Here is a 26840-nt window from a genome sequence, read left to right as displayed (position 1 = left end):
TTAGCCAGGATGGTCTCGATCTCCTGACCTCAGGATCCTCCTGCCTTGGCCTCCCAAAGTGCTGGGATTACAGGCGTGAGCCACCACGCCTGGCCTGTTAATTTATTCTTAAACCTCAGTGGCCACAAGAAGGTGATGCTGACCTTGTACCCATTTTCCATCACTAAGGATAACAACAGTAGCCTCCTTCAGAGAAGAGCTGAGCAGGCGTGATAAGAGAAGTCAGGAGGTGATATGAATGATAAACTCTTACTCCATTTACTTAAAGCAAGTGGTTTTAATTAAACATAATGTATACCTTTATCACTGCACTTGGCAAGTTTTGGGAAGCTCAAGACTGGTGGTGCTGCTACTCAGAGGTTATCTGGTTATCTGTAGAAAACAGCCTTAGGTCTTTTCCAAACAAAATATCATTTTAAAATGAAGTTGGGTCAAAATTCAAATAAAACTCACCCTAAAATGAAGTGTGCAGTATCCACTCTTAATGTGTGTTGTATCGTGTAGTCAAAAGACTCTTAATGATTGCCTGGGAGGTTGGTGCAGAAGGCATTTTTATTTTTAACAGTCTCTAAAACACACCTTTTAATACTCATTTTTTTTTTTTTTGGAATTCTAAGTTAATTTCTATGCTTTATCACTAGTTCTTTTTAAAAAAAAAAGTCACAAATTTCAGAATTAAGTGTCTGAGGGATTTATTTCCTAAATAATTTAGCTCCATAATGTAATCCTTTACAGTAGTCATTACAAAGGATTTGGAATACAGAAAAGTGCACAAATAAAATAAAGTCATCAGGCTAGGTGAGACAAACACCTGAGTCCTGGAGGGCGAGGCTGCAGTAGGCTGAGATCGCACCAGTATACTCCAGCCTGGGCAACTGGAGTAAGACCCTGTCTCGAAAAAATAAATAAAAATAAAGTCATCCATAATTCCTTAGCTCAGAAATAACAATTATTAAAATTTAATTTATCTACTTCTAGTATTTTCTTTTTATTTCTGTATAAATGCATATTTTTAAAAATTAAAGTGTAGATCATACTGTTTTTTCCACTTAATAATATTCTGAAATCATTTTATGGCATCATTAAATATTTTTCTGAAACAAGATTTTTAGTGGCCATTTTATTTCCCATTATTTGATTATACTCTTATACTTTTAATCATTTCCTATGTTTAAGATACTTAGCTGTCTTCCTGTCTTTTTGCTGTCACCATAATGTGATCATCTTAAATACGTTTAGTAGTATACATTTATACATGGAATTTGAAGTATATTATTATCCCCACTTCAGCCCCCCTTGGAGATATGGGACTACATTGAGTGTTTGTTTTTTTAACCCTACACCTACAAGTTGGAAAAATTTTATTTTTTGCTATCCTTCCCTAAAATAGTCCTCTGGTGACCATTTAGTTAATTAAGGCTGATTGGCTTCTGTCATCTGCTGAACAATGCATTTTGCTAAATGGTCCCAAGTGTTAAATAAAAACCTATTAACAAGTATAATAGATATTTAGACATTAACAGATGGCTTCGGAGGGTCTGCATATAATTAAAGTAAATAAATCTAAGTGTAATAGTGACAGTTGGGTAAAAACAAGTTATTTTTATCAAGGATACTTCATTATAAGATAACCCAGAAAACAGCCATTGTGATAAAATATAAAAATTATAGCATAAAATCCAGTATATCTTGTAATATGTCTTTGATTACCAGATTTCCAATCTAGATCTAACACATGATACTTAGTGGTTGCTACAGACTTCACATCCAGCATGAAAGGAAATATGGTCTTGTTTTTTAAAAAAATTATTTTTTAATGTATAAGTCAATAGTAAAATATGGACGTGTGAATTTTTTAGACATCACTGTTTCCATATATAGAATAAATGGACATCACTGTGTTAACAATGCCTCAAATTAGAGTCTAAGAAATAAGTTGTTTGCTTGTTCCTATTGGACTCATTTTATATGTCTTCATGGATGGACAAAGTAGGAAATCAATATGAAACTAGACTTGAGTTTTTTTTTTTTTTTTCAGTGATTTTATCCATTTATAATGTAATATCAAATTATTTTTAGTAATTTTGTGAAAATAATTGTCTTAAAACAAGGTCATTAAAGACTCTAAACATAGGGAAGTGTATGCATATATCTAATATGTTTTCTTTAATCACATTGTGGCCTCTGGAGGAACAAGTTCTTTGTGTCTACTTGTTTTCTCACCTCTCACGAAACTACTACAAGGATGAGGAGAGTTATGGATGTGGTTTGTTCCATGAAAGCATATTTAGTTGGCCTTGGTGAATGGAGCTGCCGGGTTTGGTTAAAAGATCCAGAGCCCAGGCATGTTGTCCCTTCTCTGCTACCCTCAGGACCTGGCTGAGGGTACAGACCAGGTTCTCCCCTAAAACTGGCCAAATTAATTTGCCTTCTTGTTACTCTTCATCGTCATCATCATTTCTCTCCCATACCTTTTTGTATTCTGCCCCAGAAAAGGCTAGGCCAGCCTCTACCAGACCAGTTTTAGCCATTTATGGAGAGTTCTCTGTCTTTCTTTCTGGCTACTTTTCCTGTAACTGTAGAAGAGTGAAGCTTTCTGGTTTCAATGGAGTGGTAAGTTAAGGAGCTTGAATTTAGAGGGGCTGCAGTTGGGTCATGGAAGTTGAGAGGGCAAGTGTGATGTCCTAATGTCATTAACTTAACTGGGATAAAGAAGCCCTCAACACAGTTATTCTGTCTTACAAAAATTTGGGGGTTCTCACCTCAGCTGATAATAGAGGTCATATTACTTAGCCTTACTTTGCTTGTACATTTATTTCCCTCATCACCCTTGTGTGGCAGCCTCATAAACACAGCTGAAGGCTTCAGACTTCCCAGGGTTCTCTGGCCAAATGCCATTTGAATACCATCTCAATTCACCAGTAATGTGATGTAAATAATGATTTCTCCAGTAACTCTTGCTTATCTAGAGGATACACCAAAGGAAACAAAATTGAAATGAACACCACTCTGATGCCAACGGTGTTAGCAATATTTTCTATCTTCTCCAGGTTTTTCTTTTGCAGTGCTCTTGTGGGTTCTTGCTCTAGTGTCCCTTTTTACATAACCCATCACCCTCCCAGTTAACAGGCACAACAGAAGAATGGGGTATTTCAGGTCTGTAACAGCTGTGCTTGAAAAGCAGCAGCTCCCCTATTTCACACGTTTGGTGTGTAGGGCAAGGATAGAAAGGATGGCAATGGGTATCTGTCTATCTAAGTGGTGACAATTGAAAACTCCTAGGCATTTGTCTTAATTCATTTTCTGCTGCTATAACAAAATAGCACAGACTGTGTAATTTATAAAGAAAAGAGACTTATGTGGCTTACAGTTCTAGAGGCTGGAAGTCCAGGAGCATGATGCTAGCACCTGCTCAGCCATCTGGTTAGGGCCTGCTTGTTACATTATCCCATGGCAGAAAGTGAAAAGGCAAGAAAGTGTATGATACAGAGAGAAAATGGGGGTTGAACTTATCTTTTCATCAGGAGCCCACTCCAGCTAACTAAGTTTTGCAATAAAGACATTCATGCATTTGAGGATGGCTATGCCCTCATGACCTAATCACTTTTTAAAGGTTCCACCTCTTAACACTGGCATAATGGCAATTAAATTTAAACATGAGTTTGAGAGGGGACATTCAAACCATTGCATTATTGTAGAGAAAAGCATGTAAATAAGAAAATGCAGTTACAGACTCAGTAGGCTGAAGTATATGAGAGGAATAAGCAGAGGAATAAAGCAGAGGCTGAAGTATAAGAAGCTCATTATGTGCACATCTTTGGCTAACTTGGGCCTGAGAGTACCACATGAAATGTGAAAAGTGGATTTAAGTTTCTCATTCAAAAGTTTCTTATTCGAACTGTGTCATTCTTTTTTAGTTTATTAAAGTTAGTTACATTCTATTCCCTGAATTAGATCAGATTTATGTATAGACCATACAATTAAACTCATTGTGTGAGATATAAAATTTGAATTGAGAAAGTGAATTCCCTGGACAACATAACTTTTTTTTTTTTTTTTTTGATATGGAGTTTCACTCTTGTTGCCCAGGCTGGAGTGCAATGGCATGGTCTTGGCTCACTGCAACCTCCACCTCCTGGGTTCAAGTGATTCTCCTGCCTCAGCCTCCTGAATAGCTGGGATTACAGGCATGAACCACCACACCTAGCTAATTTCGTATCTTTAGTAGAGACGGGGTTTCACTATGTTGGTCAGGCTAGTCTCGAACTCTTGACCTCAGATGATAGTGCCGCCTCGGCCTCCCAAAGTGCTGGGATTATAGGCGTGAGCCACCACGCCCGGCCCATAATCTTTTTTTAAAAAATTATTATTATTATTTTGAGATGGAGTCTCATTTTGTCACCCAGGCTGGAGTGCAGTGGTGCAGTCTCGGCTCACTGCAACCTCCGCCTCCTGGGTTCAAGCAATTCTCCCACCTCAGCCTCCCGAGTACCTGGAACTACAGGCACGTGCCACCACACCCAGGTAATTTTTGTATTTTTTAGTAGAGACGGGGTTTTACCGTGTTGACCAGGCTGGTCTCAAACACCTGACCTCGTGATCCACCAGCCTCATCCTCCCACAGTGCTGGAATTACAGGCGTGAACCACTGCACCTGGCCAAAAAAATTATTTTAAAATAAATTATAGCTAAGAACTTCCTAGTCATGTGAGGTCTGGGGTAAAGGTTGAGTGTCCCTTCAGGGCATCCTCTCCTTGATCTTCAAGAACTTATGTCCAGTTGGGGAACCAGTTAGGTTCCCCATTGATTTCACCTGAATCCCTCATGACAGTCACAGTGGCCACAAATCTTTCTTCCATCCTTTTGCTTAGCTCCCATTGCTTTTGGGATATAGCTCAAACTGCTTACTATAGCTTATAACTCTGTAATGAGCTAGCCCACGCCCAACTTTCCAGCCTACCTCATGCCAATTTTTATCCATCTGCTTTAATTTGGTCACTAATCTTGTCTCCCTTCCTAGAATGTGTGAGCGCATCTCCGTCTTCAGGACTTAGACTGTGCGAGCGCATCTCCATCTTCTGCCCCAAACTTTCCCTTCCCATGTTTTTCTTTGTTCAGCTTACTCTTCCTGTCTTAGCTGAATGTAATTATGCAGAGAGCCTTGTTTGAGCCCCTTACACCTGATTGAAGGCAAGGGCATGCTCCTTGTTGGGATTTCTCAAATTATACTCTTTCTTGTTTAGTTTAATTATGTAGTCATACAGGTAATTTTGTATTCAGCTCTGATTCCATTATGCTTTGCTTCCTTAATAAACCATCCCAAAGCTTAGTGGCTTAAAAACATCAATTTATCACTACCTTTCATGCTTCGGTGGATTCACATGGCTAATCTGAGTAGCCCCTGCTTGGAGTCTGCTATGCATCTGCAGTTGATGGAGCCAGAGCCATGTGATGACTCAATTAAGCTGGACACACAAGATGGCTTCCTCGTATGCCTGGCATCTCATTGCTCCTTGGCCTGTCTCTTTTTCTTTCTCTTAACCTTCCATATGATCTCTCTGTGTAGTTTGGTGTTTTCATAGCCTGGTGGTCTCAGAGTGATCATCTATACTGAATGGCTCCCAAGAGGCAGGAAATGGAAACTTCCAGGCCAGGACTGACAGTGTGTCACTTCTATCATCTTCTGTTAGAGCAGTTACAGGTCCTGCCCAGGTTCAAGGAGTTGAATGGGTTAGAGAAACAGACCCCATCTCTTAATGTGAGAATGGCAAAGTTGCACTGCAAGAGTATGAAGCAGAAAATATTACATGACCGTCTTTTGAAAACTGCCTTACTTTTTCTGCTAGACTGTGCCCTTCATGAAGACAGGGTCCATGTCTATACTATATTGGCACCTAATAGGTGCTGCTAATTTTTTTAGCAAATTCCTAACTCCAGAGAAAAGTCTTAGACAAATTGAAGATTCACTCAGAAAACAAGTTTGAGTGAGTTCGATTTTTTGCCTCCTCAGAGGCCAGACTCCCTCCTCTATCTCCTCAACCCACACATCATACAGAATCTGACACCATCTGGCCTGCTCTTTTTCACATTTTTGCCCCTCTTGTAGCACTCATTTGGGCATCTGTGTTATGGCTCTTTTCTCTCCTTTTTATTTTCCCAATAACGTTTCTTGACAGCATGCATTATATAATCTAGGGTACTTAGTTTGGTGTTAGACCATATAGTTAAAAACACAAGTCAGCCTTGGTTGGAATTCCAGCTCTGTTCCCTCTTACATCTGTGACTTTCCCAGGTGAGTTAACTTCTCTAAGACATATTTTTTTTCCTGCCTGTGAAATGGGTGTATTAATAGTAACAACTCAGCAGGGTTGCTATGAGTATTAAATGACAGGATAAAACATACATATCTCTTACCATATTATATATTTAATTATTATTCATTTCCAGTAACTCTTGGTTATGATGTTATACTGATCTGGTAGTCACTTATTAGATATTTGTTGAATGAATAAATATTTTATAGTTTTCAAATCATCTCTTTAAAGGATATCCTATCCTATACTTGTTCAAGGTAAAATTGCAGTTTAAGTTTCCAAAGACACATTCTTTTACTAAAACCCTATTTGAAAAACCTGTCATTGCAGGCCTTTACATTTCATCTTTTTTCCATGTGTAGGAAGGCAGTGGAGCAGCTTTTTTCTCGCTTCACCTGTCAAAGGTGTTCTCTCTGGAAATTAAGCAGGTATGACGTGTGCTTTGACCAAACCCTTTCAGCTTAAGAAAATTGTGAGAAACCGAATAACTTCCTATTCCTCAATATTTCAGGTGAGAAAAATATACTAGAGCTGCTGTTTTGATGTACGAGAGATTGTAGCTAGTATAGTAAAAACTTAGATTTCAGAGGATAATTATCGCGTAGCGAGGTGTGTTTATATTATCAATCTCAAGAGGTAAGAGAAAACACAAAGTTGTAGAGAACATTTAGAAATTCTCCTGAAGACTTTGTAGGCCAGAGGTCATTAATTAGCAAGGAAGGTCTGGGTTTCTGTATTCATATCATAGTGGAAGTTCCCATTCTCAATTCTTAATTCAAAACAAATTAAATATTCCTACTTGTCAGAATCCTGACTTGTATCTAAATGTTCTAATGGACTAGATTTAATATACTTTTCCCCCAAAGGAAAGATAGTCAGGATTTATGTGAGAAAGCAAACTTCCCAATGGCTGCCTCCCTTTGTAAGCAGTAAAGCATGTTACATCTTTGTATCTTGAATGTTCAGCTGGGTAATATTTCATACCTTACTGTCCATATGTTTCCTGATAGTAATCAATCCTTTTTGTCATTATCACACTTACTTGCACTGTGGTTGGGCAATCACTGTACCAAAACAGTAGCATTTCTTCCTGGAGATGAGAGTACTTGATTGAAAGGGAGAAAAGGGAAAACAAGACCCAGATTTTGCCACATAGAAATCGATAGCGACAAACTTCAGTGCCATCTCATCTTGCCAGATGCCATCTTGATACCATGACTGCTTTTCCATGTTAGTAATGCAGAACATCAGATTAAGCTTCCCTCACAAAAGAGGGGATACATTGAGAAGTTTATTTTTACTGCCTAAAAAGCTACAAAGCCAGTTAGATACATGGAGGCAGTCAGCCTTGATCAAACCAGTGTTCTAGAAATTCCTTCAGTTTACCTAGTATGTTAATGCCCATTTTATTAAATCCATCTTTTTAAATGGATGTAAAAATACGACCAGCATAAATTCTTTTTTTTTTTTAAGACAAAGTCTCACTCTCACCTAGGCTGAAGTACAATGGCGCTATCTCAGCTCACTGCAACCTCTACCTCCCAGGTTCAAGCAATTATCTCGCCTCGGCCTCCCGAGTAGCTGAAATTGCAGGCATAGGCCACCATGCCTGGCTAATTTTTGTATTTTCAGTAGAGACAGAGTTTCACCATGTTGGCCAGGCTGGTCTTGAACTCCTGACCTCAGGTGATCCACCCGCCTCAGCCTCCCAAAGTGCTGAGCTTACAGGTTTGAGCCACCATGCCTGGTCAATTTTTTAAAGCAGGTTATTTAAGCAGAGATACAACCTAAGGACTGTATGTGTCATTAAAAGAGTACTGCTTCCTGAGAAATGAATGGGAATTCATGCAGCTGGGTCGTGATTCTCGCTCTGACTATAATTAACCATATAGCAATAGGTCACTGTTTCTCAAACTTGAGCATGTCCAAGAACTGCCTGAAGGGCATGGAAAATGCTGATTGCTGGGTGCCACCGTAGATAATTTTCTGTAGTACTAAGAAGATAGTAAAACAGGGTAGTAATAAATATGCTGGGGTCCCAGATGCCATCAAGACAGGATTAAATGTGCAAGGATTTTATCAGCAGAAATCCCTTTGAAAGAAAATGGGAAAGCAGCCAGGAGAGGTTGGCTCAGTCATCAGACTGTGATGTAGGTCCGACTCTGAGTGAAGGAGAGAGGGAAGGAAGATTGGATGCCCCTACTCAACTGGGAGCAGCCCAGGGGAAGCATAGCCTTGCCCCCAGTGCAGCCAGTCATGTTGCCTGCAGTTCAGAATCTGAGGTACATTCTGATGACCTTAGCATTGAGACAGCAATTGCTGTAGATGGAGTGGCCAGGGAGGGCTTCTCTCAGGAGGTGACATTTGAGTGGAGACTGAATGATGTAAATGAGTGAACCTCATTGATTTGGAGCAAAGTGAAAAGAGCAGGGGAAAAGCCCATGCCAAGGCTCGAAGGCAGGAGAGAGCTCTGAGTGTTTCAGAGCAGAATGAGTGAGGAGGCGCTGAGAGTGAAGCTGGGCCCAGCTCTGAAAGGACTTGCAAGCCAAATCAGGAAGTTTGAATTCATTCTGGATAAAATGGGAAGCCTCTGAAAGGTTTTAAGCACCAGAATGATGAAATCTTAGACAAAGATAGGAGTACGCATTATGGAAAAGGAAGAGAAAACAGAGACCAGTTGGAGACTAATTGTATTAGTCTAGGTGTCTCCAAATTGCCTCTATTTGAATTACCTACTTTTTCTCCGTGCCTCTGGGATCTTGAAGATATGGTGGCTGTCTGCTTATATCAGGGACATAACCACAGGTGCCCTGCTTTCTTTAGCCCTGCAATGTATTTCAGGCAGTTGACTGTCAAGGCCCTCTTCCGATTCATCCTGGCAGCTCTCACTCATCATATAACCCATGTCCCTATGCCATGCCTTTTTGATTTTTAGCACCATGCTGGCAGCTTTCATAGACTTTTACCATCACCTTCAAACCAGTTGAAGACTGATCCACCAATCTCATTTCTCTTTCTATATATTGTCTCAGAGATTACAAGCAACTGATTTCTAAAAGACAAAGTAAAGTAGGGCATCTGTTAATATATGGAGGTCACTTTTGGAGAAGAACAAATAAATGGAATTTGCCTAAATGTGATTAATAAGAATATTCTCTTGTTGTGACAGTTCCTGTGCTTCCTTTTGCCCACATTTTTCTCTCAGAAGTGTAGCGTGTAAGAAAGTGGAATTATAAGTTTTGACTTGGAGTTGAAGGAGTGTAGACATCTGCTCCTTCCCTGCGCACTCTGGTCTGCCTTGATTGAGAGAGATCTTTGAGACTGGCTTTTTGGCCATGCGTTTTGATTGAGTTTTCAGCAGCGCATACGTAAAATCATAGCCATGATGGTTGAAATTTGGAATTGGGGATGTCCCGTTTCAAAGATATGCCAGATGAAAAAGCACTATTCCCAGGAAGAATGCGTACACACACTTGTAAAATTGCACGCCCAAAAGGGCTTCTTACCTTCTTAGAGCTGTGAATTTTTCTGTCTTTGGACATGTGAGGCACTCCTGCTGTCCAGGAGAGGTTGGTGCTTATGCTTTAAGTAAAGTTCTGATTGCCCTGTCAGTCAGAGCATGGAAGAACTTGGAACTTCTGAGATTGATGCTTGACAGAATAATTAGAAAAGTGTCACTTTCAGTAACCATTTGAGGACTCCTAAAAGGAATGAGCTTGGGCCAGGTCTCTGCTGTCCAAATCCAGAGGTTAAATGTTCAGGAACACGAAACATAGTATGTCACAAGAGAAAATTGCCTCAAATGCACAGGAAGAGATGGCCTTCCAACTCCTAAACAATGATGCTCAATTGTCTGGGCATTCACAGATGTGTTTCCTTAGCCCTGCTGCTGTTTTCATACCTCTGTCAGTTGGTTGCCTTGAAGTGAGGTTTGCAGACAGCTGGCGAGACGGCTTCCTCCTTGACCTTTTCACAGGATGATACTTTCTTTCTCTTTATTTCAAGATGGTCCCTGGCCCTGGCATAATCTCTGGTTACCAAAGCCAGGGCCTTTTCCATACAGCTCCAGTCAACTTGATCAGGACAGTATTTTCCAGGCTAACAGTATCTCAATTAAGTATAAGTGGGACACCAACAGGATCTCTTGAGCGAGAACAGGAAAAGCATGGCCCCATAAACAAATTAATTCAAGAAAATATTTTATTTAGATACCCTTCTCGTTAATAAGAAAATATAAACTAGGTAAGCATTTATAACAAAATATATGAAGATAAATGTTTCCGTTATTCTACATCCTTTGTCAGTTTCCTTTTTAAAAGATAAATTTTTGAAAGAAAATAATTCTCTGTGTCTGCACATCTGTATGCATGTACAGATATTATTAACACTTCCAAGGCACCAGGGTGCCTTGGGCCCATACTGAGAAATGCTGACATCAGCCATCAGTGCCCCGCCCTGCTTTAAGACAGCCAGCAACAAGAATGGTAACAATGAGGAATTAACAGTGAGGGTACTCTATGTATTAGGCAATGTGCAAAATACTTTCTCTGTCTCAATGTATTTCTGTTTTAAAATCCAGAAAATTTTCAATGACATTCAACACCTTGTTAAGAAGACCGTCTCAGAGAAGGGCTATAATTACTTCATCTGCTACTTCTCTTTAATTAAAGCAATCAAATGGCAGCAGCACACGGTCACACTCGCCTCATAGGACTTGCTTTTTGTGCATTTTACTGCAGTTTCTGCTCACAAACTTGATCCCTGAATGGAAAAACACAAACTGTATTTTCTCTGTTTTCACACCACAACAGTCAACACAGAAGTCTTCTGTGATCAACTATGCGGGGGGTTTTCCCCACCAATAAGCAAGCAATCAATTCTGCAGCAGACACCAGCTGGGCATCCTCTAATTGAATTCAGTTCTGACACTCCACCTGGAGATAATCTCAGATCCCACAGGTTGAGGGCTCAGTCCCACAAAACTGCCCCCTACTTTCGATGCCAGTTGCAAGCTCCAGGTTGTTTTACCTGTGTTTCTCACCAACCAGCTGTAAATTGGGGTTCTCATGACCTCCTCCTTGGGTTCAGTTCATTTGCTGGGGTGGCACACAAAACTCAGGTAAATCCTGACTTATGCTTATTGGTTTATTATAAAGGATGTTACAGAAGATACAGGTAAAGAAATGCATAGGATGTGGTATGGGAAGGGACTCAGAGCTTCTAGGCCCTTCCTGGGCATACCACCCTGCAGAAACCTCCATGAATTCAGCTCTCCAGAAGCTCCTGAACCCCATCCTCTTGTACCTTTTATGGAGACTCTATTGGATGGGCATGACTGACAGCCATGTTGAAATGTGACTAGACAGAAAAGATACGATCTAATACTAGTAGACTGAGTGGGAACACCCAGCAAGGCCTGTCTGTACAGATTCTTCTTGGCCTCCCTGTGCAGCGTTCCTTCTTCTTAGGTATGATACAGGACCCCTTCTGAAATGAAGGTCTAATGACCCACAATCAGAAAAGTGGGGGAAGATTGGAATGTATTTTCAGTTTCTAAAGCCTGCTGTGGGGAGAAAAAGGAGCAGGTGAAAGGAAGGCAGGAGAACGTCAGAGAGCGAGAGAGATTGTTTTTTGAGGTTTGCTTCTGAGACCTAAAGTGCCCCAACATTATAACAAAAGGCTGTAACAGGGGCTGCGGGAGTTAACAGCTAGGAACTGTGGACGAAAACATATATATATATTTTTTTTTTTTTTTACATATATATATATATATGTAAAATAATACCACATTCCCACTTCCTGCAAACTAAATTCTAAACTTCTGAGTCAGAGATTCAGAAGCTTGTGTCATCCGGCCCTGCATGACCTTACCTCCCCTTGCTGGCATGATCTCTACCATCTGTTCCAGAGACCCTTCTCCCAGAATGTTCTTCCTCTCCCTCCTCACTTTGCCTGCCTGTTATCCCTGTCTCCTTGGAAATCTTCCCAGGTTCTGTGAACTGGAGGGGATGGACCAAATCAGCTCTTCTCAGCTGGGTGCCATGCTACCCACCAGGGGACATTTGGCAATGTCTGGAGACATTTATTATTGTCATTTTGGAGTGGGTATGCTACTGGCATCTAGTGGGAAGAGGTCAGGGATGCTGTTCAACAGCACACAAACAGCTCACCATAACAAGGCATTTTCCAACCTTCCCAACACTAGTGTCCAGGCTGGGGACCCCTAGCTGCTAGATGAAAATACTAGTACTAGTTAGTACTAGTACTAGTACTAGATGGAAGGTCATCCTTTTCTGATTGATCTCTGTTTTCCCAGTGCCTGATACATAATATATGATTCCAAAAATATTAAATGCACAAACCCCTTCCCCCTCAGAATGCCATCTTTATGCTTCTTCCGATACCGTTATATGGAATTTGAATTACATTTTATGTTTTTACTTGCCAGAATACAAGAATCACTTAAATATATAATCTATACTTTCAAGACTTCAAGCAGATTTATGGAGTTGGCAACAGAAAATGAGAAATGAGTTGGCTTCAATGCACTGTTAATGTTGAGAACCCTGAGTATCATTTGGAGCGTTAAACTCATGCATGCTGTGGGTAAATTGTTAATGGTCGTATTTCAGTTTTCTTTATCTCAGAGCTTGCAAGAGAAATTTAAAAAGGCATTTTCTTAAAAACCCATGAAAAGAAAGAGCAGTCCCTTTTCATAGAGTTTTAAATCTTGCATATAATGGGAATGCCTTTCAGCAGGAAAGGTAGGACTCATGAGTGCCTTGGGTCAGAGTACACTGGGCACTTGGGCAGAGTGAACCTGAGTGCTGGCTCTGCAGCGCAGAGATGTTAGACAAATTATGGAACCTCTGTCCCTCCACTTCCCCTCCCCTTCTTTATATCTTATCAGATAAACCCCAGAGAATGCTCACTAGAATGTTTGCATTGCCTGTATTTTCCCCAACTTTAGTGTTGGGATGATTTTTTTACTCTCTTCTTTACTGTATAGTTTTAATTTTTCCTTCCCAGTGGGCATGTATTATTTTTACTATCAGATCAAGATCACTATTAAAGTATAGAGCTAGGATGAGAGGCTAGATTTCCTAAGTCCTTTTCTGGCCCTGTTAGGATTTTTATAATAAAAATCCTACCATTGGTTCAATATTATAGTGAATTAAAGCACTCTGATAATTTGGACCTCAGTTTCCTTAGCTGTAAAATGGGATATTAATGACCTAATCAGGGGAATGATTAACACCAGTGTGATCAGGAGGGCTTTGATGGAATTGTAGTTCTGTTTTCCTCATGAAGTGTATAACCTTAGAAAAGTCACTTCCCATCTCTGAAGTCCATGTCTTCTCCATAAAATGGAGTTAAGGAAAACCTCACAAAGTTGATGTGAAGATTGATGAGAATAAGGTATTATAGCACTCAGCACAGAATCTGGTGTTTAGTAAATGACAGATACTGCTATTAATTTCTGCTATCATTATTATTGTCTCATTTACTGTACTATCATGTGATTATTGTGTGAACCAGATTGTAACTTTTACGTGGAAGTTTTTCAGATTTAAGGTGTTACTACCACTGTTACTATTCTTAGCTACACTTCTACTACTGGAAGTAATAAGACCTCAATCAGTAGTGATTTACTACCAATACATTAATTGGTATAAGGCAGGGCCACTGAGACATCCAATATCAATTTTTTTTTCTTCCTTAATAGTAGAGTCTCAACAGAATGTCAGTTCTATGATATTGTTCCACTTCCCTTTCAGCTAGGTGGAATCATGTCATTGCTTTCTGGCCAGTGATACATAAACCAAAGTTTTGATGTGGGACCTCTGGCCAGGCTGTTTTTAAGAAGCTGAAGCAGCTGAGAAGGGAGCCCTTTTCCCTGCTCCTCCCTGTTGCTTGGAATGACTTTACCATGGCAGGGGCTCCAGCAGCCCTCTTAGATGGAGAAGTAACCTTAGGACGGTACCATTGCATGGTAGAGGAGACAAACCAAAGGCATCTGAGTTCCTGATGGACTCCTGGTAGCATCCTACCATCCCGGGCCTATCTACCACCAGTGTTCCTTTATGTAAGAGAATAAATCCTTGTATGTTTAAGTTCTTATATTTATTTATTTGTTCCTAGCATCCAAATACAATTCTCAACTAATTTAGTCTTGGTGCGAAGAACTTTGGCATACTTTCTCTCATTTACCATGGGGTACTTTCAATAGTTCTGTTCTTCCCCGGTAAATTTCTTTTTAATTACATGACAAATAAACAAATTGACTCAAATTTAAACTTGACCCTTGAGCAAATCAGCAAGCAAAAGCCTTCATAAAAAGAGTAAAGACACATGGATGTTTTTCCTGACATGCATTTTAGGCTTGTTTTGAAGATGGAATAGTTTTAGGGAATGGGGCGATTTGCCTGGGAAGTAGATTTGCTGCCTGCTTGGTGTTTTCCTTCAAACAGATGGTGATAGCGTGAATCTGGTGGGTTTTCTGTGTACATTGACTCCAAAAAGGCCATAGAGAATGTTTTTATTTCAGAATACAAAGAGCAGTAAGTGTGTTTCCCTCTGCTTAAGTGTACTTCGTCAAGCAGGCCGTGTTAGCTTAAATAGTTGAGAATGAGGAAAATGTAAAAATGTGATAACGAATTCATATTAAAACACACACACACAAAACAGCTGCCCTTTGGATGGTTCACTGGTCACCAAGATCGGAGGCAGGTTGAATTAAGAGCATTTGGATAATTGACCTTCCATGTGAATAAATTAGAATAGATTAGATTTGATTGACCACATAACAATTTAAATCATTAAAAAAAGCCCCTTTTCTCTTTCCAGGCTACTTTGTTATATTGGGTCTCAAAGGTGATTAACCGTGTGTTTTTCTTGTCGGAAGACTTTCCTAAACACAAATTAGCAGACTGAAAAGGAGATGGTAATATTTACATTTGCCATTTCTTTTTTAATTGAAAAACTCAAAGGACCATATGACAGACTGAGTTGTTTAACGATATTCCAGAAAGGCAGCATACTCAGAGTGTTTTAATATGCATTCAGCTGTCTCTTTCTGACTGGTGAAGTGGTTCCTGTGATTCAGATGGCCTGGGCAGTTGGGATGGGATGTTCTCAAGGTGCTTTTTGCCCCTCTGACCTTTGCTTGTGTGTGTGATGTGATGTGATGTGTTGAAAACTACTGTATAAATAATAAGCACTGACTACTTATTTAGAGTCGTGGAATTTCAGAGCTGAAAAGAATCTTAGACATTCAGTGAGTTATTCACTCTCTTTACTTTAGAGATGATAAGACACGGTCAATAATAGGAAATGCCCCACCCTCAGATCAGAAATGGAACTGCCGTGTGTTTGATAATATACAGAATTGTTCTTATGCAGTGAAGCCCTACCCCCTTCACTTATTGATAGGAGGCATTATTCAAATTGGATAAATGCTTCTGTAGAAGGATGATGTTATTAGTGCCTATTTCTTAGGGTTGTTATGAGATTAAAATGAGTCAAATGTCTATAAAGAACTGTTTTGGTTATTATTTCTGCATAGCATACCACCCTAAAACTTAATAGAACCATTTTATTTTCTTATGATTCAGCAATCTGGCCTGGGGCTAGGTAGGCCCTTTTTCCACTGTCCTTGTCAGTGTTCAGTTGTGTGACTGCATTCAGCTGGCAGGTTCTGGGAAGGCAGGCCTCTTCCCTCATCCCCGGTTGTTGAAGGCCTCTCTGTCTCCATGTGATCTTTCCAAAGGGCCCCTTCAGCAGAGTAACCAGACTCCCTATGTGGCCCGTAAGCATCCGAGAGGGCAAAGGCAGAGACTTCCAAGCCTTCTCAAGGCGTTGGCCTGAAACTGGTTCAGCATCTCTGCTGCCACATTTTAGGGACTAAAGGAAGTCACAGACTCAGCCAGGATCCAAGGGGAAGGGACTATGCAAAGGCCTTTATAAACATTGATGTGGTTCATTAAAGAACACCATTGTAACGGACCATCCCAAGCATGTACCACTGTCTCTCATGCATGGTAGAAGTCCCATAAATGTTATTGCTCTCTTGTAGTGTAGTAGTAATAGTAGTAGTAGCTGTTTTAACAATAAAGACAGCTAAAAAAATGGCTGCTTTTGTTCTTCTGTTTTTATAAGTAGATATTGATGGAAAACAATTTATATAGTTTTGACAAATGAAATAATTTTATTTCTGTATCTCTTAGTTTAAATAGCACCACTATCCACAGTTTTCCTGGGGCATCTTCTGTAAGTAGAAGGGTAGAATAAATTCCTTAATTCAGTAATTCCCCAATAACTTCCCCACTTCCCCAATTCAAGCAGGTCTCAGTTAGGGACAGAGATTCTGTACTTCTAATAGTTATAACATTGAGAATCATAAAATTGATGTTATTCAAGTTACAGAGTTAATTTCTGCACATTCTCCCCACCAAAGTTGTTTTACATTTCCATGTATCACTTTAGAGCATGACATTTTTAGGAGAAGGAAACTAAAAATCTGTTCTTTTCTTCTGGACTGATACCTTACCTGTTTCCAGATACATTTAATGCTTAAGCTCTGGAGAACCATACTAGAGTCTACAAACTCAGAGGCACTGGTCTTAACCATTAGCAGTACCTAAAACTGGAGATTGGAGAGAGGAGGGACCATTCTTTCATTAAGAGCAAGTCTTTAGATTGTCTTGTGGAGGATATTTGGGAAATGTTTGCTTGTGATGAGCCTTCCATGTCTAATGTTCATACAGTGTTATTATATGATGACTTGAATGTTTTCCTTTTTGCAAAAAGCTGTTTATCTAATTATAAAAATTATGCATTCATAATTTAAAATTTTCAAAAACTACATAAAGGTATAAAGAAGAAAAGGAAAATAACCTGGAGTCATTTATGTCCACATTAATATTTTGGTGTGTATCATCCCAGACTTCATTTTAATATTTTCCCTCTAAACATGTTTTTCTCTCTGGCAAATATGTGCATTTGCTTTTAAATATTCAGAACTGAATGTCCTCAAGAAAGTTTCAAGTTTAGCTGTTTTGCTTGAGAGAGATACCGTGATGTATTTTTGCTAATATGTTTTAAACCTTGCATTATTTATAGTTTCTCCTTAGAAGCTTGAAATTAAAATTTCTTTTCTAACTGATTTTGATTCTTTCCTGTCTGGCTTACAATTGATTTCACCTCCCTGTGTTTCTAATGAAGCCTGAAATTACCATACCCCTTGTTTGAGTTGAGTGTGTTTTTCCCTATACCCTCACATACCATGGATCACAGGGCAACTCTGTTCCTATTATCGGCTACATCTTCCTTTACTATCTATATTCAATTCAGTATGTTCCAATAAACCTTTGAATGAGGGCTTATACTGGGATTGAGCAGACAAACACCTTTTTCAGTTACATTTGAGGAGCATTGATTTTCTCCATTGAGGGACCTATTTTTCTCCTTTGGCTTTGCTGATATTCCCTAAGATCTGCCTATGTTATAGCCCTTGCAAATAATGGGCCATATATTTTTGACCCAATTAATTTTTTATTTGATTGGTAATAAAGAAGAGTCCTATGCAGTATAATTTAAGATATTCAAGTATCAAAGGAGGAGGAAGGCCAGGCTGAATCCCCGAAGTCCCACCTCTCTACCCAGATAGCAATCACATGATTCCAGGTTGAAGGGGATGCTGAAAATATTATAAAATTGACATTCTCTTGAGATACTGCCACTAATGAAGAAAAAAAGAATTAACACTTGGTATCCTGATAGTCTCTGCCTTATACCAGTCAATATCATGGGAGTGAATCACCCCGATTGAGGTCTTATTACTTCCAGTGATAGAATTAGTTAAATGTAATAACAGTGCTAATAATACATTAAATTTGAAGAGCCTTGGGCACAACAGTGCCCCTTACCCCACATATTCTTAGGGCAGGGTGAGGGATGTAATAACCTGGAATATTGTGGTATTCTTGCTGGACTGAAACACTGGGTAGTAGAACAAAATGCCAAGGCCTACCCTTTCAGATACCCATATTTGAAAATCTTTATTCCTCATGCTTTTTCACTTTCTCTGCCATATTCCCTAACAGGATCTCTGTCCATCAGTGTTTTTTTTTTCCCTCCACCCAGTACCTAGAGCACAGTATAGTGAATTTTGATTATAGTGTTTGCGTTAACATTGAGAATTATAAAATTGAAATTGTTTAAGTTAGAAAGTTAATTTTTGCATTCTCTCCCCATCAAAATTATTTTACATTGCCAGTATATATCACTTTCAAAGATTCCATTTTTAGGAGCAGGAAGAAATTTAAAATCTCCTCTTTTCCTCCAATCCGATTCTGGAAAGTAGGCTCCCTTTTTAGTCATGGGATTTAAACTGAGTTGGTTAGGCAAACATGAAAGATGCTTATGGAGATTTATGCCCCACATCACAAGTGTATGTCAAGAGCGAAGTAACGCCCGATGTGCAGGAGGATGGACCAGAAGACCCTCACTTACTCAGAGTGTGGGGAGGATGGGCCAGAGGCATCTACAATGTCCTTTTTGCCTTAATCTACAAAGCTCAGTTTCAAGTTATGGATTTCAAAATACTTGCTACAATTCAGGGACAAATGGACTAAAATATATATAGAAATAGAAAACTTGAAATAAGTAAATCTAAAACACTGAACATGATGAAATAGACCCTAAGAACTACATGCAGTGTGAACTTTGAATGCATACTGCTTTGGATATGTGTGTCTATAAAACATTCTTGGAATAACTGGGAATATTTCACTACAGGTTGCATATTAAATGATAATAGGGGAATTGTTCATTTTCTTACATGTTGTAATGTGATTAGGACAATGCTTCTATTTTTAGGAGATGCATTTGGGAGTGAAGTGTCGTGATGTAGGCCACTCAGTATGAAATGCTTCAACAACTATCCATCTATCTATATATGTATAGCTACATATATCTGTATAGAGATAGATATAGAGAGGAAGAGAGGGAGAAAGCAAATATGGCAAATCATTAAATACTGCTAAAGGTAGGTAGAGGATACATGGGTAGACTATATATTATTTCACCTTCTCTCTATTTTTTTTATATATTTGATGTTTTTCTTAGTTTGAAAGGTAAAAAAGTATTGTCTTGTAACCACCAGTGCAACCACAACCCTATCCTTTACTCTGTTTCCTGATCTCAAAGCTGAGTTTTTCATATTGTTTATTCAACAACTACTCTGTATACCAGCTACTGTTCCAAATCCTGGAGATATATAAATGGGTAAGATGTCGCCCCTCATCCCTGTACTTAAAGAGCTTGTGATTTAGTATGTTTCTTTTGCAATTTTCGTGCAGCTCTGTCAACTTCTTATCCAATATTGGGAAGGAACATAAAAATTTACATCCACTTATGCCTAAGAATATTTTAAGCAATTTATATTGATATAAGGCTGTCATCAGCCAGCCTGTTAACATCTAATTTTCTCCATAAGTTTTATGTAAGAACAATAGGCAGTAATGGAATATTTAAGCCATTTGCACACATATACATACACACACACACACACAAAAAAGCACGACAATGACAGCCTTGAGGTTTTGCCCAAGTACATCATGGCATTCTGGATATATCTAGATATATTTCTGGCGTACACAGCTAGAATTGTGTTTCAACTGGATGGTCACATGTGTAACTGATACACATGTGACCATCCAGTTGTGTATGATACACATGTGACCAGTGAACACACCGGTTTTCAAGAGGCATTGCCTTCTTGGGAGCCACAGGCTTGATGTGGCCCCTCTATTAAGGAATATCAAGAGTTTCCCACTGCTTGAAAATAACTGCATTGAAAGATTGTTTTCTTACTTCCTGATTTGTAGCCAGGTAACCAGTAAAGCAATACATATATATATTCATGCTAAATAATTTTGTTGTGTTCTGAATGTTTGTGCTCCTCTCCCCACCATTCGTAAGTTGAAATCCTAACCCTCAAGGTGATGATATTAGGAAGTGGGGCCTTTAGCAGGTGATTAGCTCATGAGGTTGGGCTCTCATGAATGTGATTAGTGTCCTTATGAAATAGGCCCAAGGGAGCTCCTTCATTCCTTCTGCCATGTGAGGACACAGCAAGAAGGTGGCACCACCTATGATCCAGGAAACAGGCCCTAACCAGACATCAAATCTGCGGGTGCCTGGATTGTGATCTTTCCAGACTCCAGAACTGTGAGAAATAAGTTTCTGTTGTTTATAAGCTATCCGGTTAATGGTGTTTTGTTTTAGAAGTCTGAATATACTGAGGTAATTTTCTTCATATTATTCCTGTGAAAAAGAAAATGCTCATATAACTCAAAAATCATAATATTTGATATTCAGTGTTGCAGTCCTTGCTAATCAGCTGCAGGGTAAAGAAGAGAAATATGCTGAAAATACTCGGCACACAAAAGAGATGAATGATGCATTTCAGGGTTATAATTAGTTTAAGAACTTAAAGGAGTTCAGAAAGAGAATGGGAAGGTCTACTTTAGACCTTCATCTATGATTCCATTGAAAAGAAAATAATGCCAGAGGCTCCTTTAAAACATGCAAGATTATGCGATTTCAAAATGCAGTGCAATGGCTAGAAGATTCTTATATGTGTCGCCAAGATCTGCAAAATTAAAATGGTATTCATGACTTGTAAACAAAGCTACTAATTGAACTATAATTAAGAAATGCAGTCCTGAATACAGTTTCAGTTGCAGAATGACAATTAGAGGAATTTATTAGATGTTATCTCTGATACAGGGGAGTGTCTTGGGTTGGATTTATTCGTCTGTACTTGCTTGATGCCTAAACATGTTGGTGTACCTCCCTTGAGGATTATTTAACATCTGGTTGATTTTTGTTTTGTCACTCTTTTCTGACAACTGTATGTGAGAAATAGTCCCATTTTGGTTGTCTTCAGACTCACTTACGAAAACGAAGACTTAATATTTCAGTTAGTTTATCAAATGTACATTTTGACCTTGCAAATATTGATTCATTTATTTAATTCTTAAAATATTTGAGCATGTCTCATGGAGGAGGTGACGTTTGAGTTAGGTCTAAACAAATGAGTAAAGTTTGGATGAAGGAAGTGTAGGAAATATATTCAAGCAGCCAAAACTACAGATTAACAATAGAATTGTGAAAGGTGTTAGAAGAAACATACATGGGCTGAGTGGAGGCCACTGCAAAAATTGGACAGCGTGTTGAGTTGTTCAATTATAAGACACTGTTACCACTTTCTCACCTATAAACTAGGAATAATAGGAGGGAAGACCTTCTTCATAGAACTGTTTTGAGGGTTTTATGAGATAAGCAAGTGAAATTCCTAGAACAAGGCCTAGCACAGAGTAGGCGCTCAATAAACATTAGCTGTTGGACATACCATGAGGCCAAAGAAGTGAATTAGGGCCAGGCTGTGAATGGCATTTATGGCAAGCAGAGTTAGTTTAGTTTTGCACTTATGTGTTAGGTACTAGAGATAAGGAAGAAAGACAGCCATGGGCCAGATATAGTAGCAAGCCTTCTGGAATGGGCCAAGAGCTGGGTAATGATGTTGTTATCTTTTACAATAGTCTTTCCAAAATTGTGAATTGGAACCTGGTGATTCTTGAGAATCTAGGTAGTTAAATACCAATATTAAATTAAATAGCCTTGATTCCTCCATAGAGGAATAGATAGAAAGATGATGTCTGAAAGAGGAAATACAGCAAATGCCAGATGATAGTATCTAGATGATGGGCATATAGGTGTTCACTGTTCAATTTTTTTCAACTTCTCTGTATGCTTGAAAATTTTCACAATACAATATTGGGGGGAAAATGAGAAAGTGTATTCCCTCTTTAGTTATTTTTCAATTCCAGAAAATCTCAAGAAAGTCTCTCGGTGCCAATATGGCTTTAACACTTTGCTTTGGCTCAGAGCCACTGGCAGCCTGTATCTAGTTACAATTTAATAAAAATATTGTACATTTTCCCAGGCTTGGTGGCTTGAGCCTGTAGTTTCAGCTACTCAGGAGGCTGAGGTGAAAGGATTGTTTGAGCCCAGGTGTTTGAGATCAGCCTGGGAATCATAGCAAAAAAAAAAAATCATAGCAAAACCCCATCTCAAAAAAAATATTTAAAAGTTAGCCAGGTGTGGTGGCACTTTCCTGTTGTCCTCGCTGCTGGGGAGGATAAGTTGAGAGGATTGATTTAGCCCAGGAGTTCAAGGCTGCAGTGAGCTATGATTATGCCACTGCACTCCAGCCTGGGCAACAGAGCAAGACCCTGTCTCTAAATTAATTAGTTAATTTAAAATTACTGTTATTTGCATTTTATTATCTTCAATTTATAGGAATTAATTTTTTTTAGTATTGATAGTGATACTGTTCTCTTTTCAAATAATGTATTTAAGCTTTAAAATATTCAGCATGGCGGAGTGCAGTCTCATGCCTGTAATCCCATCACTTTGGGAGGCCAAGGTAGGTGGATCACTTGAGGCCAGGAGTTCAAGAGCGGCCTAGCCAACATGGCAAAACCACATCTCTACTAAAAGTACACAAATTAGCTGGGCATGGTGCCACACACCTGTAGTCCCAGCTACTCAGAAGGCTGAGCATGAGAATTGCTTGAACCTGGGAGGTAGAAGCTGCAGTGAGCGAGATCGTGTCACTGCACCCCAGCCTGGGCAACAGAGTAAGACTCTGACTCAAAAAGAAAATAAAATATTCAGCAAATAACAAACAGGGTGCACTGGTGTGGCCGCCCAATAAAAAAAATAGAGCAGAGGTGTTATGTATATATCTGATGACTCCTATAGGAAAAGGAGGATTATTGAAGAATTTGAAGTAAAGGACTGGACTACTTTTTTTGGAAGTTAAATTATTCACCCTCTGCTCTTTGTATGACTGCAGAATGAGTGTAGAGTTTTGGGCTTTTATACTTCCTGTAGTCACTGTTAAACTTCAATATGTGACAGTGACTACCTCTCTGCATGTTCAGATTTTCTTCACAAGCCTATGAAAGCAGAGATCCCAGATAAAGCTCATAGGCTTTCTAGTGCTTAAGATGTGGCACTCTTTACTTGCTTTTGGAAAACATTCACATATTTCCTAAAGGGGGAAGAGATATATATCCCTGAAATAAAAAGGAGCCACTTAATCAGAGTGGTTTGCCAAATAGGCCTGCCTGTGGATTGGATTTTAATCTGTCTGTCACAGTCACCTTTTCTTTATAGAATGTTCTTAATAGAATTTAGAAAACACCATAAAATACCTCACTTACATAAAGTAAATATACAATAATGTGTTTCTGTGAAAGCAAAAAAGCAAAAAATATTCAAATTCAACAGTGTTTTTATATTACTTCCATCTGTCTATTGTTATAATTCTATGTTCGTTACTATCTCAATGGAATTCAAAAGGTTTTTTTCACTACCAGAATCAACAGTAACAATGACAAGCAGTCAGAATAACTAAAAGAAAAAAAAACCACTTTTTTTACACTCGATTCAGAAATGGTGTTTTCTCATGCAGTTTAAACATTATTATAAAAGTATATTGTTTCCTGGTACCAGCTATATGTTCTTATGAACTTTCATATTTCTGATAAATTCTTAGAAGTATAACTGCTAAAGCAACATATTAATATTTTAATTTTTATCTACTTTTTGAAACAAATTTTCTCAGCTGGGTGCGGTGGGTCATGCCTGTAATCCCAGCACTTTGGGAGGCCTAGGCAGGCGGATCATCTGAGGTCAGGAGTTTGAGACCAGCCTGGCCAACATGGCAAAACCCTGTCTTTACTAAAAATATAAAAATTAGCCGGCCATGGTGGCACACGTCTATAATCCCAGCTACTCAGGAGACTGAGGCATGAGAATCACTTGAACTCGGGAGGCAGAGGTTGCAGTGAGCTGAGATTGCACCACTGTACTCCATCCTGGGCTACAGAGCAAGACTCCGTCTCAATAAATAAATACATAAATAATTGTCTCCATAAATAAATAAAACTGAACAAATTTTTTGACGTTTTTATGAACTTTCTTTTCCATTGGCAAATATGTTGATTTGGAATGTAGTTCATTAATGACCTAATACTTCTATTGTGGGAATCAAAGCTTCTTCCTAAAGTATCTTGTTCCTGTTTTCTGTGTCCACTCATTGTATTGTATTCTGCATTTCTCCTGCCCTCCATGACACACATTTTTCCACTTCTGTACCCCCAGATTGTGGGCATAATCAAATCAGAGTTTTTCTGATTTTGTAGCTACCTCCATCTATCCCAGTGCCTGCCATGTGATAACTGCTCATGAATATTGAAAAGACGGTAGGAAAAAAACGCATTCCTACACTTCTAAAGTCGTATTTTCTGTATTTAAACAGTCGCTGTTTGGTAATTACTTGATAACACATTCCCTCTCATTGTTGGGGTTCAACTTTATAGTGAGTTTTGTATTTAATTGTAGTATTTTATGGTACTTCTAGTATTATTACATTTGAGAAATGAGGTAGAAATCCTAGATGTGAGTAGGTAAAATGATTTTTTTAAATTAACTCAGTTTTATTGACCTTGAATTTTGGCATGTTATTCAGTAGAAGGTGATTCCTGTTAACATCTGCATTTTGAGAACACACTTAAATAAAACTAGTGAACCAGAGAACAATGAATTTTCATGAGCTAATTACTAGTGATGATTTTAACCTGTTTCAAAAAACTAATGTTACCCTTTTTTGATTTTTAACCATTTTCTTCCTCAAACATAAAGGATTATTTAAAAATTTGCATCTTATTAAGGATTACATTAATGCAAGTATGCAATTAATAGATAACCTGTTTTTAATAAGTCACAATTTAAAATGAAGTGAATAGTGATTATAGTGAATAAAGTGAATAGTTATATATTTTTCTAAAAGTGATATACCCTTTTAATGACCAACATTCATTGAATGCCTGGCATTGTTTTGCCTAAAACTACCTGCACATGGCCGGGTGCCGTGGCTCACGCCTGTAATCCCAGCACTTTGGGAGGCTGAGGCGGGCACATCAGAATGTCAGGAGTTCAAGAATAGCCTGGCCAATATGGTGAAACCTCATCTCTATTAACAAACAAACAAACAAACAAAAAATTAGCCAGGCGTGGTGGCAGGCACCTGTAGTCTCAGCTACTCTGGAGACTGAGGCAGGATAATCCTCTGAACCCCTGAACCCGGGAGGTGGAGGTTTCTGTAAGTGGAGATTGCACCACTACACTCCAGCCTGAGTGACAGAGTGACACTCTGTCTTAAAAAAAAAAAAAGAAAAAGAAAAAAACTGTACCATTGTGCAATTTAGATACCAGAGAGATCTAATTTCATTAGTTCCTCAATATCCTTGGGGAATTGGTTCCAGACTCCCTTGCAGATACCAAAATCAGCACATGCTCAAGTCCTTGATAAAACATGATACAATATATGCATGTAACCTAGACATATCCTCCTTTATACTTTAAATCATCTCCAGATTACTTGTAATACCTAATACAATGTACTTGCTATGTAAGTAGTTGTTATACTGCATTGTTTATGGAGTATGACCAAAGAAAGTCTATACATGTTTAGCACAGGCAAAACCATCCTTTTTTTCATTTCTGAATATTTTTAGTCCATGATTAGTTGATTCCATGGATGTAGAACCCATGGATAGGGAGGGCTGATTGTATTATTTATGTGTGTGACTCTTACAGTTGTGAAGGGGATGCACATTTCAGGAGTGCATTTTTGTTTCGTCTGAATTTGGACTGTGAAATGATTAATTACAGGGCAGTATTTCTTGTCAAGTTGTGAATAAATATGTTTAGCATTAGTATAGATGTTTACAAACAAGAAAACTCATACTGCTTGCCAAGCAGTTGATTAAAAAATGCATTCAATTCATCACAAAGTCTCTGTAGGAAAGATCTTTACATTTGTATGAGTTGGCATTTAGTAATTAAATCTCTAAATATTTTCATTAGGCTGAAGGCCACCCAAAGTCTTTGGTCTTATCTGAAAAACACTTTCAGCCATCAGTAGGAACAAAGTTCTAGGACAGCCACTGTCATTTCACAGGAGTCTTTAATCTAGAGCAGTGTGCGTAAGAATCCCCTGGAAAGCCTGTTAGAACACAGATTCTTGAGCCCCACCTTTAGAGATTCCAATTTACTAGCCCGGGGTGGGGACCCTAAATGTGCAGTTGTAACTAGCTTCAGGCCAATACTGATGCCGCTGTTCCAGGTACCATAGTTTGAGAACCACTGTTCTGGGGAATTCGGTTGTGATTTGAAAGTAGACATCCTCATTGATTAAATCAACCCTTTTTAAAAAGGCTTTTTACTTGACAGGTTTTTTAGATATTTCAGAACAAGATACTGATGGGGAAGAAAGATGGCAAAGTGTTTTATGTAAGATTTGGGAGGAGGAGCAGATGGGAAGCCAGTATGTTTGCCCTTTTATTTCTCTTTTCATTAACAGCAGTGGGGAAATATTCTGAGTTA

General features: G+C 38.8%; 1 protein-coding gene across 2 annotated transcripts in view; it reads left to right on the top strand.

Annotated features, from left to right (window-relative positions):
• The window catches only part of SUCLG2 (succinate-CoA ligase GDP-forming subunit beta), a 277798-nt gene that overhangs the window by 193810 nt on the left and 57148 nt on the right, over positions 1-26840 (top strand). The window contains exon 10 of one of the 2 annotated variants that reach the window (XM_015130405.3): positions 6677-6742. Coding sequence (XP_014985891.1) covers positions 6677-6742 — 66 coding nt within the window. 2 annotated transcript variants of the gene reach the window in all.

The sequence above is a fragment of the Macaca mulatta genome, chromosome 2, assembly GCF_049350105.2.
Source record: "Macaca mulatta isolate MMU2019108-1 chromosome 2, T2T-MMU8v2.0, whole genome shotgun sequence".
NCBI lineage: Eukaryota > Metazoa > Chordata > Mammalia > Primates > Cercopithecidae > Macaca > Macaca mulatta.
This window is presented reverse-complemented; position numbering and strand designations above follow the sequence as displayed.